This window comes from Arachis ipaensis, chromosome B02, assembly GCF_000816755.2.
Source record: "Arachis ipaensis cultivar K30076 chromosome B02, Araip1.1, whole genome shotgun sequence".
In the NCBI taxonomy this organism is placed as follows: domain Eukaryota; kingdom Viridiplantae; phylum Streptophyta; class Magnoliopsida; order Fabales; family Fabaceae; genus Arachis; species Arachis ipaensis.
The window spans coordinates 58990189-59007946 of NC_029786.2; the positions used below are offsets into that span (position 1 = coordinate 58990189).

The following is a 17758-nucleotide window of genomic DNA, read 5'->3' on the forward strand; positions in this document are numbered from 1 at the left end:
CAAACCAAGGCTTATACGTTGGATACTGCTACTACAAGAATTTGATTTTGAAATTAAGGATATGAGTGGTAACCAGAATCTAGTGGTAGACCACTTGAGTCGCCTTGAGCACATTAAGGATACCGCCACTCCTATATATGATAATTTCCCGTTTGATGACTTACAAGCAGTATCTGAAGTAGTCCCTTGGTATGCACCTGTAGCTAATTATCTAGTTAGCCGCTGAATAGGTGGAAGCAATTCCTACCCACACTGATGATGCTAACACTGTTGTTTCCTTTGTGAGAAACCACATTATTTGTCGCTTTGGATCACCACGAGCAATCGTGAGCGATCAAGGCACCCATTTCTGTAATAGGAGACTAACAGGATTACTGAGGAATCATGGGATAGTTCATAAAGTGGCAACAGCCTACCATCCCCAGACTAATGGGCAAGCTGAGGTGTCTAACAGAGAGATAAAGAGTATATTGCAGAAGATAGTCAAACCTAATAGAAGAGACTGGAGCACCAAGCTACAAGATGTACTCTGGGCATATAAAACTGCATACAAGACACCCATTGGGATGAGCCCCTTCCGCTTAGTTTATGGAAAGGCCTGTCACCTCCCAGTAGAGGTAGAGCACAAAGCCTTTTGGGCAGTGAAGGAGTGCAATATAAAATTTGAGAAGGCCGAAACTGAGAGAAAGTTGCAACTGCAGGAATTAGAGAGCCTACGCCTAGAAGCTTATGAGAACTCAAGACTGTACAAGGAAAAGATGAAGGCTGTGCACGATAAGCACATCAAGAGGAGAGAGTTCCAACCTGGGGATTTTGTCCTCCTTTACAACTCTAGACTGAGACTCATGCCAGGCAAGTTGAGATCAAGATGGGAAGGTCCATATAGAGTGGAGAAGGTTGATCCATACGGAGTTTTCCACCCGAGTCAACCTTCAAGCTCTGAATTCATCATAGTTAATGGACATCGCCTGAAGCTATATCATGGGGCGAAGGTGAAACCCAGAGAGCTAGAGATCTTCCTCTTGGAGGATCCACCCACAGCAGAAGACTGAGCTAGTGGAGCGTCCAACTTAAGGACGTTAAAGCAAAGTACTGGGTGGGAGACAATCCACCATGGTATGATCGTTCCTTTCTTTATTCTTAGTTTTATTTTTTCAATAACTCTTCTCTTTATCAGCACATTTAGTTTGCATCTGCATTTGCATATTTTTACTTTTAAAAAAAAAGGGCGAGCACGCGACACGACAGCGTCGCCGACGCGTCCGCGTCGCAGGTGGCTCAGAAAGAATAAGAAATCGAACAGAAAGTCACGCGAGAGTGTGGCTGGAGGCGTGCTTTTGGCACAAATTGCCCCACGCATCTGCGTCATGTGGGAGAATTGCCTTCCACGCGTCCGCATCACTCACGCGGACACGTGACCTGAAAATCGACGTAAAATAGGGTGTATGGCAGAAAGATGTGCTAGAGTGGTGCTGGACGCACAATCCCTACCACGCGAACGCGTGCCCCACGCGTCCACGTCATCTCCCAATATTGGCCACCCATGCGATCGCATCGACCACGCGACCGCGTCACCCTGGAATTTGGCAATAATGCAATTTTAACAGAGAGTTGTGCGAGCGCGAGGCTGCCCTCGCGCCAGTAGCACAAAACGAGTCACGCGTCCGCGTGACCGACGCGACCACGTCGACCCATCTAAGCGCCATCCGCGCGAACGCGTATCCCACGCGTGCGCGTCGCTTGCGCCGCACAGCTTAACCTAATTTGCCAAAATATCTTATCTTTCTCTTCCCCAATTCCTACTTTTTCTTTTCCCTCCTTATTTCTCCCTTCTTCCTTCTTCCTTCTTTCTCACTCTCTACTTTTTCCCTCTCTCACCACCATTAACAAGGTTTTTCTTTTCTTCTTCCCTCCTTACTTTTCTATTCTTATTTTTATGTTATCTTTTCTTTTCTTTTTCCTTGCATTATTCTTGTTTTCTTTTTCTTTATTTTTCTTTTAATTGGTATTAGAAATTTAATTGGTCATTGTTTCTTATTATTTGCTTGTGGATTGTTACAAAATTATTTGGCAATTATATATTAATTTTTCAAGGGTTGCTTGCATGTTCAATTTATTATTTTCATAAGCTTATTTACCATGCATGCTATGTGTTTGTGAAAACGCCCGTATGGCATTATGCACTGTTTGCGATATCTTTTATCCTACCACTCTTAATTGCTTGCTTTTCACAAAACCCTTTTTCATATCATATTAATTAAGTATAATTGTCATTACAAACAGATTGTTAGTATGAAAGATTTGGTAATCTAACTTAGACATTGAATACTTGTTCTATGCTACTCATGCCTTTGCCTACATGCCAATAAACACCTTGCATTTAATTGTCATCATATGCACCTTCTATATTCCCATTTATGATTTTTCACATGTAGTTATGACCATGTGTTAACTTCATTCATCTTTTAATGTGCATTGATTACCACCTTACCCACCCTCTTCCTTGCTCTATCCCATGACATTTTGACATACTTTCTCTTTTCTCCCTTTTAGAATGGCCACCAAGAAAGGCAAGGAGAAAGCTACTCCCAAACTACCAGCAAGAAGAGGAACAAAGAGAGCATTAGTGGCAGAGCCATCTTCAACTGCAGTTAAGCCCTCAACAAAAAGAATCAAGAGGATTATAAAGGTTGATGAAAAGGAGAAAGCCTTCCCAGCAAAGGACACTGCGCGATTTCCTAATCGCTTCTGTGAGCAGATGTTCCCCATCCTGGCAGAAAGGAGTTACAACAACGAATACCTTCTTATCCTTCCGACCTGTATTGCTGAGTTTGTTGAGCTGCAAATTGAACGAAGACAATGGGGTTTCCTACGGAGACAGCCACGGCAGGTTAATCTTTCTTGGGTAGTCGAGTTCTACTCCAATTTCCACCTGCCAACCCTGCAGTCTGTCTATGTCCGTCAGAAGCAAGTCCCCATTACAGAAGAGGCCATTCAACGAGCTTTAGATCTTCCACCTACTCCAAAAGGACTGGACACATTTCAGGAAGCCACACTCAAGCGCCAGATGTACTAATTTGACGGGGACGCTGTTCTCAGAGTTATCGCCCTACCTGGCAGCAGATGGATCTACGGATACCATCGTTCCCGTCCTAAGGGAATATTGGCTTCCGCACTTACCTTGGAGGCTCGCGTATGGGTACAGATTATGTCCCATTACGTCTTTCCGAGCACTCACGAGTCCTCCTTCACTGCGGACATGGCCGTTCTACTATGGTGCTTCCTTACAGATCAACCTCTGAATCTACCAAGACACATCCGGAATGCTATGGGACACGTACAAATCATGGGCAACTTACCTTTTCCCGCCTTGGTCTCAGATCTCGTCTCGGCAGCCGGAGTCTCCTACAGAGCTGGGGACACCAAAGCCATGCTTCCACGGGATGATCAGTATGTCCCTAACGGGAAATATATCAGACCTCCAGCAGCCACTACAAGCCAGCCTACTAAACCGGCTGAAGACATTCCTCCTTCTACACCACAAGCACATACAACCAATCAACTGCTCCATCAGATACTTGAAAGGTTGGATCGGCAGGAACACAAAGCAAAGCTAAGAGAGCGCCGTAACAAGCGTCGATTCACATACCTCAAGGAGCTACTTAAGGGAAAATACCGAGACTCAGACACCCCGGACTCCACTTCCTTTACCAGCACAGGAAGCCATGACAGTCCTGACTGTGGAGATACTGGTACCAGCCCACCCTTGTTCCTGACAGATGGCACCGAGGACGGTGCAAAGCCTTAAGTGTGGGGAGGTCGGTCAGTACCTGACTTCCGGAGGTAAATTCTCTTCCTAACACCAATAAAATAGGATATTTAGTTAGTTTTTCTTTTGTAGAATAGGATAAATTGCATAGTAATAGATTAGTTGCATGCATGTTCTACTTGATTGAAAAGACAATAAGTTTCTTCTAAGACCCTATTTTTAGAACAAAATTTCACTAATTTTAACCCAAACTTTTATATTAAATCTGCTTGAAGTTGTATTTGGAACATGGTTTTTGAGCTAAAGAACACACAACCTGTGAGATTTGAGCCTTTATACATGGTTACATTATTTAACCATAATTATTTTATTCTTGTGTGTTTACTTCTCTATGATTGTAATCTATACTTTATTTCATCCTATATGTCCAATGTTTAATATATCTATATGCTTGCATATGATTGATGCCATTATTTGTTTAGCTCACTTATCCAAATTAAGCCTACCCCTTAAGTTACCTTTGTTAGCCACTTTGAGCTTTTAAATCCCATTTGTTCTTTACTTTACCACATCACTAGACTTAAGCAGAAAAACAATTTTATATCCCAATTGAATCTTTGGTTAGTTTGAGGTAGAATTGTGTGTTAATTAAGTATGGGAAAATTGTGGGAACAAAAGATAATAAGGGAATGTGTCATGATAATAAAATGTTAATTTGGGTGCCTACTCATGTAAAACTATAAAAATTAAAAATCTATGTGCATTGATAAGCTATGTTTATTCTTATGTTTTAAAAAAAATCCAAAAATAATTCAATAAATAAATAAGGGGACAAAATTACCCCAATACTAAGTTAAGAATTCAAAGATCAATGCATGCATGATAAAATTAAAATAAAAGTTGATACACGAGTAAGGAATGTGAAAAGAAAATTTTGGGTAGCTAAGTGTGAAATTTAAGCTATAAAGAATATATATATGTGTTAGGTGAAAGCTTGGGTTAATTAAAGATTCAATTTATAAGCTTACTTAGCCATATATGTACCGTTACCCATACCTTGGCCCCATTATAACCTTGAAAAGACCTCATGATGTTTGCATTGGTATATTAATTGTTGTTGATTGGTTAGGAGAAGAACAAAAATTAGAAAGCATGATTAGAGAATGATAGAGTGATTACCCCATACACTAGAGAGATTAGAGCATACATACATCATCAGTGAGGGTTCAATGCTTAAATTCTATGTTTCCTGCTTTCATGAGCTACCTTCTTGCATTTTTATCTGTTCTTACTGTATGAGAATTGAATTAGTGGGATTTGATTTGTGATTGTCTTGAAGAGATTATTTACTTTTGACCAAGTGGACAAGAATCATATAGTTGCATTCACATATATAGCTTGCATTGTATTACATGAGTTCTACATGTTCCTACTCATTTATTTTATCTCCTTCAACTAAGCATGAGGACATGCTAATGACTAAGTGTGGGGAGGTTGATAAACCACGGAGATGACCAGCGAGAAGTGATGTGAACGCATGGACCATGCGATCGCGCGACATAGAGGAAATTGCATTGACGCGGACGCATGGCTCACGCGACCGCGCGGATTGGAAACTGCACAAGTGACGCGAAGGCGTGGACGACGCGCACGCGTGGCAAGGCAAAATGCTGGATGACGCGAACGCCTGAATGACGCGATCGCGTGACGTGCGCGATCTGCAGAATCTGCAGAATTCGCTGGGGGCGATTTTGGGCTCTGTTTTGACCCAGTTTTCGGCTCAGAAAAGCATATTAGAGCCAGAGAACATGCAGAGACCAGAGAACAACATTCATTCCGCATAATTTTAGTTTTTTTAGATCTGATTTTACTCCTCCTCTAGGTTTTCTCTCTACACATTCATAGTTCTTAGGATTTTGATTTTATTGCTTCTTGGATTAGGATAGTGAGAAGAGTTATTACTTCCATCAAGACTTCGTTATTCTAGTTTGTTTCCTTACTTGTCACTTACTCTTCCATGTCCTTTATTTACTCAGAATTATTATTGGATTATTTTTAGAATTTATTAATACAAGAACTATTTTTACTTTTAATTGATCCTTTTGATTATTATTTATCATGTCTTTCAATATTTTCCTTTCTTATTTCATGGGTTTTACAAACATAATGAGCGAGTAGTTCCATAACTTGATTGGGAGTTGATTGACAGGAAGACCTTGAGTTGGATGCTCAAGAGTAAAATTATAGTTGGGTTTCATGTTGGGTCGCCCTCTAATCACTGACACTAGTCCTTCCCAAGGGAGAGGATTAGAACTTGTGAATAGAAATTGACTTCCAACTTGCTTAACTATCCTTTACTTGGTATAGGATAACTGAGCAGGCAACCTTCAATTATCACTTTTATCTTGAGAAGAACTCCATCAAGGATAGGGCTTCCAACTAATCTACTCCTAGTCAAGGTTTTTATTTAAATTACATAAATTCTCTGATTTAATTTCCTGTTTATCAACTCAAACCATTTTTAGAAAATATCTGATTAATAAAATAGCACATCTTTCTGTAACTCGTTGGGAGATGACCTGGGATTCATACTCACGATATTTTAATTTTAATTTTGTGACAACCCTTCTAAATTGATAAGCGGATTTTCGGTTAGTTAAGAACTGTACTTGCAACGTATCTCTTATAATAATTTATTAACTCGCCAATTTCCGCCACGTCAGTCTCTATCTACTAGAAGAAACCTCTCTGATGCTGAGAGAGGCGAATTGGTGATGAGGTTACAGAAGGATTACGTGATTATCAAGGTCCTTAAACTTCCACTACCCCCTGACAAAGGAGGTACTTCCATGCAGAGTACAATACTAAAGCCTCCTCCCTTGGTGAAAACTCATACAGTCTCCCCAAACATCAAACCTAAGTTTGGTGTTGAGTATTCACCATCCACCAAGGAGGAAGGTCCCAAGAGGAATTTGCATAGGGGATGGAGAAACAATACAACTCCTACCCTAACAAGCAAGGAGAATCAAGCTGATAACAATAAAAGAAAGCTTTTGTTAGGAGGAATTCAAATCCAAGAGCACTAATCCTCTCCTCTTTCCCCTCGGATGGAGTCATTTCTGTTAACCAACTGGAAGAAGAGGAAGAAAGTCAACAATCAAGTGTCAAGCTAATGACATTAAAGAAGCGCTTTTGGGAGGCAACCCAACCATGAGTAGATACTTAGAATAGAGACAGATACATTTAGAGATGAAAACAGAACACCCTGGAGAGAATCCCTTACTAGCCTTGAACGCCAGACAAGGAGAAAGTTGGGCGTTCAACGCCCATGAAGGAGAGCTTGCTAACGTTGAACGCCAGAATGCGATGGAAATGGGTGTTCAATGCCCATGGAGGAGTACAATCCTGGCGTTGAACGCCAGAGTAGGGGTACTCTGGGCGTCCAACGCCCATTGAGGGGCAGACAGCTCGAGCTTTTCAGCCTTCTCAGCCAGTGGGTCCCACACAAGTCCCACCAACCCTTTTTCACCCATTCTTCCCTCCCATATGACTAACAAGGTACCATATTTTCTTTACTTGGGGACAAGCAAAATTTTTAAGTTTGGTGTTACAGAGCAAGCTCTGGGATTATGCTAAAGGAAGGTGGATCATCTTCATAAGCAGTAGCCGCCGACACTAAGGTGGTCACGTTCCATTACTCCCTCGCTTATGTTAATTTCTGTTTTCCATTGTATTTTATCTTATTGTCTGTTTCCTATTTCTAGTTGCATGATCATCTTTAGTATCTTGTTCTTTACTTGTTTTGTCTTAAGCTATAAAATATGTTATGTATCTCTCACCATGCTTAAAAGAAAATTTTATTTGAAAAAGAATAGTGAGATACATAAGCTCGAGTTATATAATAAGAGTAGTCCAACTATTTTGATGTGGTGGCCCTTGCTTTTACTTTCTGAATGCATAAATTAATAGTGCATATTTGATGTTGAAGTTAAGTGTATTAACTCTTGAAAGAATAATGAAAAAGAATAAGTATTATTGGTAATCTGAAAAATCCAAAAAAAATTGATTCTTGAAGCAAGAAAAAGCAGCAAAAGGAAAAAAAGAAAGAAAAAGAAAAAGCAAAAAAATAAAATAAAAGAAAAAGCTAAAATCTCTTAAAACCAAAAGGCAAGAGTAAGGATCCAAGTCTTTGAGCATCAATGGTTAGGAGGGTCTACAGAAACCAAATCTTGGCCCAAAAAAGTTCAAATGAGCTGCTTCCCCTAACTAAATGCTTGTGGTGTGAAGGTGTCAAGTGAAAAGCTTGAGACTAAGCAGTTAAAGTCGTGATCTCAAAAGCAAAAGAGTGTGCCTAAGAACTCTGGGTATCACTGTCTGGGGATTCCAGCAAAACTGAATCACAATCCAATTGGGTTCACCCAGTTAAGTGCCTGTGGAGTTTATGTTTCCGGTGGTAATACTGAAAAACAAAACACTTAGGGTCACGGCTAGGCTAAAAAAGAAGTTGCATTCAAGAATCAAGAAAATCTGAACTAAGAAAATCAATAATATCATCCGGATACTGAGTTCCTAAAGATGTCAATACTTTTGAGCTTCAAAGGAAAGTGAGATACCAAAACTATTCAGAAGTAAATGACTACTAGCCCCGCTCATTAATTGGAACTGAGCTACATTGAAAACTCTGAGATTTATTGTCTCCTTCCCTTCTTTTTTATCCTACTTTTTTTTTGTTGCTTGGGAACAAACAACAGTTTAAGTTTGGTGTTCTGATGAGCGGATATTTTATACACTTTTTAGTACTATTTTCTTAGTGTTTTTGGTTTTATTTTGTTAAGTTTTATCAAGTTTTAGTAGGTTTTAGTGAAAAAATCACTTTTGGATGCTATTTTGAGTTTTTGTATTTTTCCTATGTCTTTAGGTGATTTTTGGGTGATTCTGGCAAGTTTTGGAAAAGTCTGATTCAGAGGTTGAGAAAGGACTGCAGATGCTGTCAGATTCTGACCTCCGTACATTCAAACAGAAATTTCTGGAGCTACAGAGGTCCAAATGATGCGCTCTCAATGACAATAGAAAGCTAACTTCTAGGGCTTTCCAGAAATATATAATAGTCTATACTTGTCTTTCGAAATGAAGGCCCAAAACTGGCGTTGAACGCCCAAACCACCCCCTTTCTGGTGTTCAACGCCCCAAAGGGAGCAAGCTTAGCGTTTGGATGCCCAAAAGGGAGCAAGGCTGGTGTCCAACGCCCCAAGAGGAGTCCCAACACGTGGATTCCGCCGTGCTCAGCCCAAACACTCACCAAGTGGGCCCAAGAAGTGGATTTTCGCACTAGGAGTCTAATCTATCTTATTTCTATAATCTTTAGTTATTACATTAGTATATAGACAAGAGTTCACCCTTGTTAGGAACTCTTGCCTCTCTACATGTTTCATATTTTATTTTCTGTAAGCTATGAGCAACTAAACCTCCTAAGTTAAGGTTAGGAGCTTTGGTGATTCTCATGGATTAATAATATTACTGTTTCTATTTCAATCTATGTTTGATTCTATTCTAAGATGTATCTTCGTTCTTCAAACTAATGAAACCGGGTAGAACGAGAGTATGACCCATTTTCTACATGGGTTCTTGCGAGTCCCTAGCGGGATAGCATTGAATCACAAGCTTGATTATACATCTCTTAGACGGCTAATCCACGACTTCGTTGGGGACAAGGAAACATCTGTTTAGCCGAGGTACGGGGCGATTAGGGCCTTTGTAGTATAGACTAGAATCATGAAGCTTCATTCTCCGATCCGGAAGATCCGACCTTGTCTGTGGCATTTTGAGTAGGATCACCAAGGATTGAATTGCTAGAGCTTCATCCTCGTTCAGATTGGATGACCATTAGCACCGGCATGTGATCTGAAGCAGAGGAGATTAATGACCACTAGCCCCGACGTTAATCATTTACAGTTTACCATTGAATGATTCATTCATTGTTGAAGTAGACAGTAAGAAAAGTTGATTTAGAAAGAAGAAGCATCTTCGAAGCCTCAACCGAATTATTTTCACTGTTTTCACAGTAATTCAGTAATTCTTTCCTTATTCTCTTTTTATGCGTTTTTCACAACCACTATCTTTTCTATCTGCCTGATTAAGATTTGCAAGATAGCCATTGCTTAGTCAATCCGACAATCCTTGTGGGATTCGACCCTCACTCAATTGAGGTATTACTTGGACGACTCAGTGCACTTGCTGGTTCATCTGTGCGGAATTTGCATAGTTCAATTTCGCGCACCACCTACTTTCATACGAAAATCACCAAAATCAAAGCACCAGAGTAGGTTTCTGATCAAGAAATTGAAGAAGAAAATGTTAAAAATCAACTACTACCACCGTTGATTTTTCTCCGTGAAAAGTGGCACCGTTGTGAAAAAGATGGAGAGACAAACACTTTAATCGGTTTAGATTTTTCATCGGAGTTATGGAGCTCAAGAAATCAAATTCGGATGGTCGAAGGTTCCATGGTTTCTCTCACAACTCTCTCTCTCTTTCTTTTTTTGTGAAGAAGAAGAAGAAAATGAGATTAATGATGGTGATGTGGTGAAATAAGGGGTTGGGTGTCATTAAAGGGGACATGTGTCAAGATTTTAGGTCGCTGAGTCAGCAATTCAAGTTATAAATATTGTAAACAGATAATTACGAAAGATAGATATATTAACATAAGGATTGTAACAATAAAAGATATATATGTATGAGTTACTAATATAAATGACATTAGTAACATAATGATTGTAAGAATAAAATATATATGATGAAGTATTAGCAAAGTTAAGTCCATCAAAAAATACCGATATTTACTCATACCGACAAATTTTAAACTTAAAATATTAATTATCCAAATTAAATTATAAAATATTCATTAATAATAAATTACTAAAATTATAATTTTAGTTATGTAAAATATTTTATTATAACAAAATTATATAATAATCTTAATTTAGTCCTCTAAAGATAATAAGTTCAGGTTAATAAAATAAATCATAAATAATTTATAATAGAAGTTTTAAAAATATGAATTGTTACAATGCCAACAAGAATTTGGCCACGCCATATAACCATTAAAGTGCCAGTTATCAACTAAATGTGCCAGGTCAACTTTCTAGTGACGAAAATGGACAGAAGGGTTAACTTAAGGCACGCGTTAAAATTTCAAGGTACAATTTGGATCAATTAGAAATTCGAGGGCTAAATTGAGTTGGGGTCAAATTTCAGGGGCTATTTTGAGTATTAACTCCTAAATACGCTTTTCGGTCCCTTACTTTTTTTCCGTGAGACATAGCACATCTTAATCATCCTTAAATCTCAGTTTGGCCCCCACCTATCAAGGAAAATAGACAGATCGACCTCTGTTATCGGTTGATAAATGGTTGCCTGTCTAATTTGTCAGGTTAAGTATAATGTGTCAATCAACAATGTTAGGTGCCAACTCCAAATAATTGAAGGGACTAAACCCCTTTTTCTTCCTCATCTTCTTCTCCTTTCTCTTCATCCAGTCACCATCATCTCCATCACCATCATCATCAAGCTTCACCTTCACTACCATTGCCGAACCAACCTCTTTTTTCTTCCTCCTCTTCCTTTCCCCTTCCTCCCTTTTTTTCTCTTTTTCTTCCTCCATCGCACCATCTTCAAAACCACCATCTTCTCCCTCTATTTCGCCACCGACAGCTACCACCACCACCGTAGTTCCTTCTTCTTCCTCTTCTTTTCCTTCTCACCTTCACCCAACCTCCCTCAATAGTTCGCCCCTATTTCTCTTTCAAGCTCATTAAACCAGAGCTCAGCAACCTCTATTTGCCTCTAGTCCCTAGCGGAGTCCAACTACACTTCCTCTAAAGACCTCAACGCCACCTTCAACTACGCCAAGCGCGTCCATCACCTCATCCCAAATCTTTCTGCCATCACCAAGATCTTCGCTGCCCTCATCGTCCTTCGCGCTACTGCTACTAACAACTCTCCTTTTTCTGACTGGTATACCGTCCTGATTGTTGAGCCTGCCTCATCTTCTACAACCGCTACCAGCAACTGACACTCCTACTCCACCCCAACAAGAGCCCCAACGTGGCATCTGGTAGGGCATTCAAGCTCGTCGTCGAAGCCTTCAGTTACTCTCAAACTTTGTCTTTTTGTATATATGAAGTGTATTCTAAATTTTTAATGATGTATGGATTACTAGCTTTATTGATATTGTCAAGGTTAATGCAAGAAGAATTTTATGACTGTGGACGTAGATAGTAATGATAACGAGTTTGAAAAAGAGGAAAAAGATAAGGGGGAGAATGAGAAAGAAGAAGAAGAGGTACGGAGGGGGTTTTCATTCATTGCAACCATTTGGAGTTAACACTTCACACTGTCAATTGATACATCAGACTCAACCTGACACGTCAGACGAATAATTTTTTGACAACCAATAATATAGGTTGATTTGTCCATTTTTTTTTAATGAGTGAACACCTGACTAAAATTTAAAAATGATTAAGGTGGGTTATGTCTAATTTTAATAAATGCTAATTTTAATAAAAGATATTTACCCTAATTTTAATAACGAAGATTGAACAAAGAAAATTGATTTTTAAAATTGAACTACTAAATTAAGCACCATATTATTTTATTTCAATTCAAATTCTGATCAAAATCAGTTTTGATTGAATTAATTTTACTCAAAAACAATTCTAAAATCACATAACCACATAAAACTTTAAATACAAAAGGAAAATCATTTCCATTATTATGCTGTGCTAACAAAGATAGAAAAAGCAAAAAGTACAGTATAGTCAAATTCATGTTTGACAAAATTATCAGTATACAGTAACCATAATCTTACATTATACTGCTACTACTACTGCACATCTCATTTTGCTGATGATCATTATCTTAGCTTAATGGTTGCTCTGAGAGATTCCTTCATGACCACAGTGAACACCAACTTGCCACTGAAGTCCAACGGCTTCCCTTCGGGATATGCACTCCACTCAAACTCTTGCACCATCCTGGCCAGCATCAGGTGAACATGAACTGTGGCCATACCCAAACCAGGGCATATCCTTCTCCCAACCCCAAAAGGCATCATCTTCATGGTCCCGGTCACTCCAGTAATGTCAACGTCCTTGTCCATTCCTCCATCCATGAACCTCTCCGGTTCGAACTTCTCCGGTTTAGTCCATAATTTGGGGTCATTTCCAAAGGGCGCAAGGAAGATCTCCACGTTTACATCAGTTGGTATGTCAAACCCTGATATAGTTGTCGGTTCGGTAACTGCATGAGTGAGTGTGAAGTACGTTGGAGGATGCTTCCTTAAGAGCTCCTTCACCACTGCTTGCAAGTACGGCATCTTCTCCACGTCCTTTTCGTTCACTTTCCTCTCCCCAACCGTTTCTTTGATCTCCTCAAACAGCTTCTTTTGTACGTGTGGGTTCTCAATCAGTTCAGCAATTCCCCACTCAACTGCCGTGGCCGTTGTGTCAGTGCCGCCGTTAAGAAACTCAGAGCAGAGGGTAACCACTTCATCGTCTGATGGCGCTGATTTTCGCCCTTCGATTTTTAGATCAAACAGCGTGTCCAGGTATGAAAATGGAGTGGCGGAGAGTTCCGAGCCTGGGTTTTGGATTGCCCTCTTTCTCTTATCAATGAAAGGAACCATAAACTCAATCTGCTCCTTACGAACTTCCATGGCTCTCTTCCTCTGCTTCGAGTAAAAAGGCTTCAGGATGGGGAGGTAGTCGTAGATTTTCGCGTCCACCGTGATGAGGACCAGTTTCATCATCTCATCCATTTTCTCAACGGTTTCTTCGTCCATTTCGAGGCCGAAACACATGGTCAGGAGTATGCAGAAGACGGCGAATCTTGCATCCTTTAGCACCCAAACAACTCCGTTGTTAGCCTCTGCTTCGGCTCTGAGCCTGTCGATGAGTTTGTTCATCGCCTTCTCTCTCACAGAACGAAACTCCTTCAGCCTGGTGGAGCTCAGCATGTTTTGAACCATGTTCTTCCTCAGAGACCGCCAGATGGGACCGTACGTGGCGGCGTTAACTGTGAACTTGTTGACGCTGAAGACGTTTCTTGTTGGAGTCTCGGGGGGCCTGCTAGCGTAGAGTGCGCCGTTCTCGATCAACGCCTCGTGGATTAGTTTGGGGTCGCTGAGGAAAATCATGGTTCTTGTCCCCATCTTGAGGGTGAAAATTGGGCCATATTTTTGCCTCACATCGTTCACAAAGACGAAATAAGGCTTTCCGGAACGTGCGACTTGGAGGAGGTTACCAACAATAGGCCAACCAGGGGGGCCTGGAGGAAGGTTGAGCTTCTTGGATTTGGTTTGGGAAAGTAGGAAGACAAGTAGGACTGTAATCATGAGGATTAAAATTGGAGAGAAGATTATCATTTTTGTTGGAGATCAGATGGGATGGAAATGATTGTGGTTTGCGTGGAGGAGACATATGATCGGAATGGTATTAAAAGAGAAGGCGAGATGGATGCATGGGGAGGGTGCCGGTGGGTTCAATTAAGGCACTATGAAGTTTCGGCAGCAGAATGGAAATGGGTAGTTGTGCAGCTGTATATGATACTGAGTGTTAATTAATGCTAACTGCATGGTAGGATATTGTGTTGAGGAGTTAGGCAAAGGGCGGCATCAGACGGACTTGTGACACTGACCGGTAATTAATCGACTCAACCACTCTGTTGTGAAATGATGTGTTGTGTGGCAGAATTTAAATCCATCTGCAAACCCAAAAGTAAAAAAGCTTCGGACACACAAACCCGTGGGCAAGCACGGATGATGGGAGGGCCGGGTTGACCGTTTAATACTTAAAGTAGTATCTAAATTTGCAGTCGAGTATTAATATTGTCTTTAAATTTAAAATTCTTTCAAATTTATCTTTAAACTTAATAACAATCGTCTTTGAGAAATTGTTTGGTGACAATTTTTTTTTTCGAAAGTCAAAACAAACTCAACATACTTGGTGGAGCATATGACACAAAAGATACGAAGCTCCTATATCATCTCTCACATAACCATTAACAACATGAGATACTTTTAGATCATTTTTTATAACTATAGACCGATCTAGCAATGCATTCCACCACGACCGTTTTCTTATTCTAAAAGATGAATTCATTTCTACACAATCAAATATTTCATATAATTGAGAAGAAACCAACTAACCATGTTTTACACTCATCTTTTTTCATAGGCATCGTCCTCCAACTCTCAAAGTGTTCTCTTATTAACCTTGATATGCACCAAACTCGACCCACATGAGCAATCCAAGCGCACCATACCTGCCAAGCAAACTCACACGTAACAAACAAATGTTGCATAGATTCAACTTCTTTTTTACACATCACACTAACATTACCATTCTGAGCAATGATGTCGAATCTACTCAAGCGATCCTTTAGACAAATGTCACGCTGAAAGCAACGCTGCATTGGTAAAATATCATCATTTCTTTTTTAGCACCCAAATAAAATATAAACGACGTCGTTTAGGATATTTTGAAAAAATTTTAACTCCAACATATTAAAATCCCTCAAAATATCCTAAACGATGTCATTTACGTTTTATTTGGATGCAAAAAATAAAATAATAATATTTTTACCAATTCACCCGACTTTTTGCGTGGTATCCGTTCAATCTCATCATCCTTTCGTCATCAAAAAATATTTCAAAAATAACCATTATTTAAATTTAAAGACGAATTTAGGACATTTTAAATTCAAAAACCACTTTAAATATTACTTCAATATTTGTCACCTATTCAGTCATCACTTTAGTGTGAATACAGTCATTTGCTCACCCGTAGAGTAGTTGGTTTTATAACAAGTTAATAATTAAAAATTTTTAAATAAAGTAAAATATTTAACTAAATTATTATATATAATTTTTAATTATTAACTTTGTATTAATACAAATTTTCTTTGAGTTTTCATCTCAAATTAATTATTTTAACTTTTAATACATATGTAATATTTAGTAATTATCCATGGTCCGAAGTGCAAAATAACTAGAGATTAAAAATTTTGTATTTATTCATAATTGGAGGATCAAGTGATCGGTAGTGATAATTAAATAACAAATTGCACATAATAATCCCAGCAAATCACGAAATTAATTTTCTCCTGGCAGTACCACAAGTCCACAAGCAACCATATTAATTATATTAAGTATACATTAAAATTAATCATTAAAATTAATTATTAATATAAAATATAGGATAAATCACACCTATAAACCAAACAGAACTCAAAATTACACTATTCTGCCAAAAGAAAAATAGTTACAAGGATCTACCAGAGACACAATTTTATATAATTCGAATCAGTCTCATTCGAATTATCCATCCTAACACTAATTCGAATTAGACCAATTCGAATTAATAAAGACATACAAATCAGATTTATGCAATTCGAATCAGCCTCATTCGATTTATGCATGCATGTAAAGTCCTCATAATTCGAAACAAGCTGTTTCGATTTACTTCTTAGTTTTGTTTCAATATAATTCGAATGTGGCTGATTTGAATTACTATGCATCGAACTATTAGTCTATTACAAATTTTTATAATACCTCAAACATTTTTTAAGTCATTTTTAAAAATTATTTTACATGAAATAAAATATTTTTTGTGGTATAATTTAAATAAATTTTCAACGTACAAACGTTAATGGAACACTGTCGTGAACAGCCGGATGCCACACTAAACTTTGTAAAATAATGTCGTTTTAGTTTTTGCAATCAAATAACCCAAAAACAACATCATAAATAGTGTTTATTAAAATTTTACCTAACAAAATAAGTAATACGATGCCGTTTTGAGCTATTTAAATGCCAAAACCAAAATTGCATCATTTTACAAGTTTTAACTAGTCTATAACAGTACTTCATTAACGTTTTTATACTAAAAATCGTCTCAAGGACCAATATGAGGCACATTTATAAATTTTGGAGACTAAATAGAGGCAATTGAAACTTCAGGGACTAAATTGAGACTCGCATGTAAGTTCAAGGACCAAATTGAGTATTAACTCGAATATTTTATTTAAAATTTGACTACATGCATGAATATCTATCTTTAAATTTAGTCTTTTTTTAATTGCTTCGCATGAAATAAAATAATTTTTTTATTTTTAAATTATTAATTATGTAGAAGAGTATTATATTTAAAATTTGAGTAAATATTTTTTTAATAATATTTTTTAATAAATTTATTTAAATTATACCAAAAAAAATATTTTATTCCATGCAAAATAATTTTAAAAAATGTTTAGGGTACTATAAAAATTTGTAATAGACTAATAGCTCAATGCATAATAATTCGAATCAGCTCCATTCGAATTATATAGAAACAAAACCAAGAAGTAAATCGAAACAACTTGTTTCGAATTATGAGGACTTTACATGCATGCATAAATCGAATGAGGCTGATTCGAATTGCATAAATCTGAATTGTATGTTTCTAATAATTCGAATTGGTCTGATTCGAATTAGTGTTAGGATGGATAATTCGAATGAGGCTGATTCGAATTATATAAAGAGGAATGCTAGGGGGCTAGCAACTTTTGTGATTTGTAGCCATCAAATAGCCATCAATGATGGTTTTAATGGTGTGAGATTTCATCTAATGACTCACTTTTTTTTGCTGGTTACATGCTGGCCAAAATTTAACAAAGTTGCTGGCCCCCTAGACTTTTCCTTATATAAAATTATGCCTCTGGTAGATCCTTGTAACAATTTTTCTTTTGGCAGAATGGTGTAATTTTGAGCTCTGTTTGGTTTAAAGGTGTGATTTACCCTAAAATATATATATTAAAATATAAATAAATATTAAAAATAAATTAAATAATATATATTTATATACAAATACATCGGTAATTAATTTTAATAATTAATTTTAGTATACAAATAATATTTTTATTTATTTTAAATAAAAATATTTTAAATAGCATTTT

At 37.9% G+C, this 17758-nt stretch overlaps 1 protein-coding gene across 1 annotated transcript; it reads right to left on the reverse strand.

The window, feature by feature from the left end:
• On the reverse strand, positions 12515 to 14482 carry LOC107625324 (cytochrome P450 77A3-like). The gene has a single exon (XM_016327941.2). It carries the CDS (start codon positions 14187 to 14189, stop codon positions 12681 to 12683), a length of 1509 nt encoding a protein of 502 aa, XP_016183427.1. The 5' UTR covers positions 14190 to 14482; the 3' UTR covers positions 12515 to 12680.

What these genes read in the sequence shown, in the direction of transcription:
- LOC107625324 (XM_016327941.2), bottom strand. Translation starts at nt 14,189, where the DNA reads ATGATAATCTTCTCTCCAATTTTAATCCTCATGATTACAGTCCTACTT.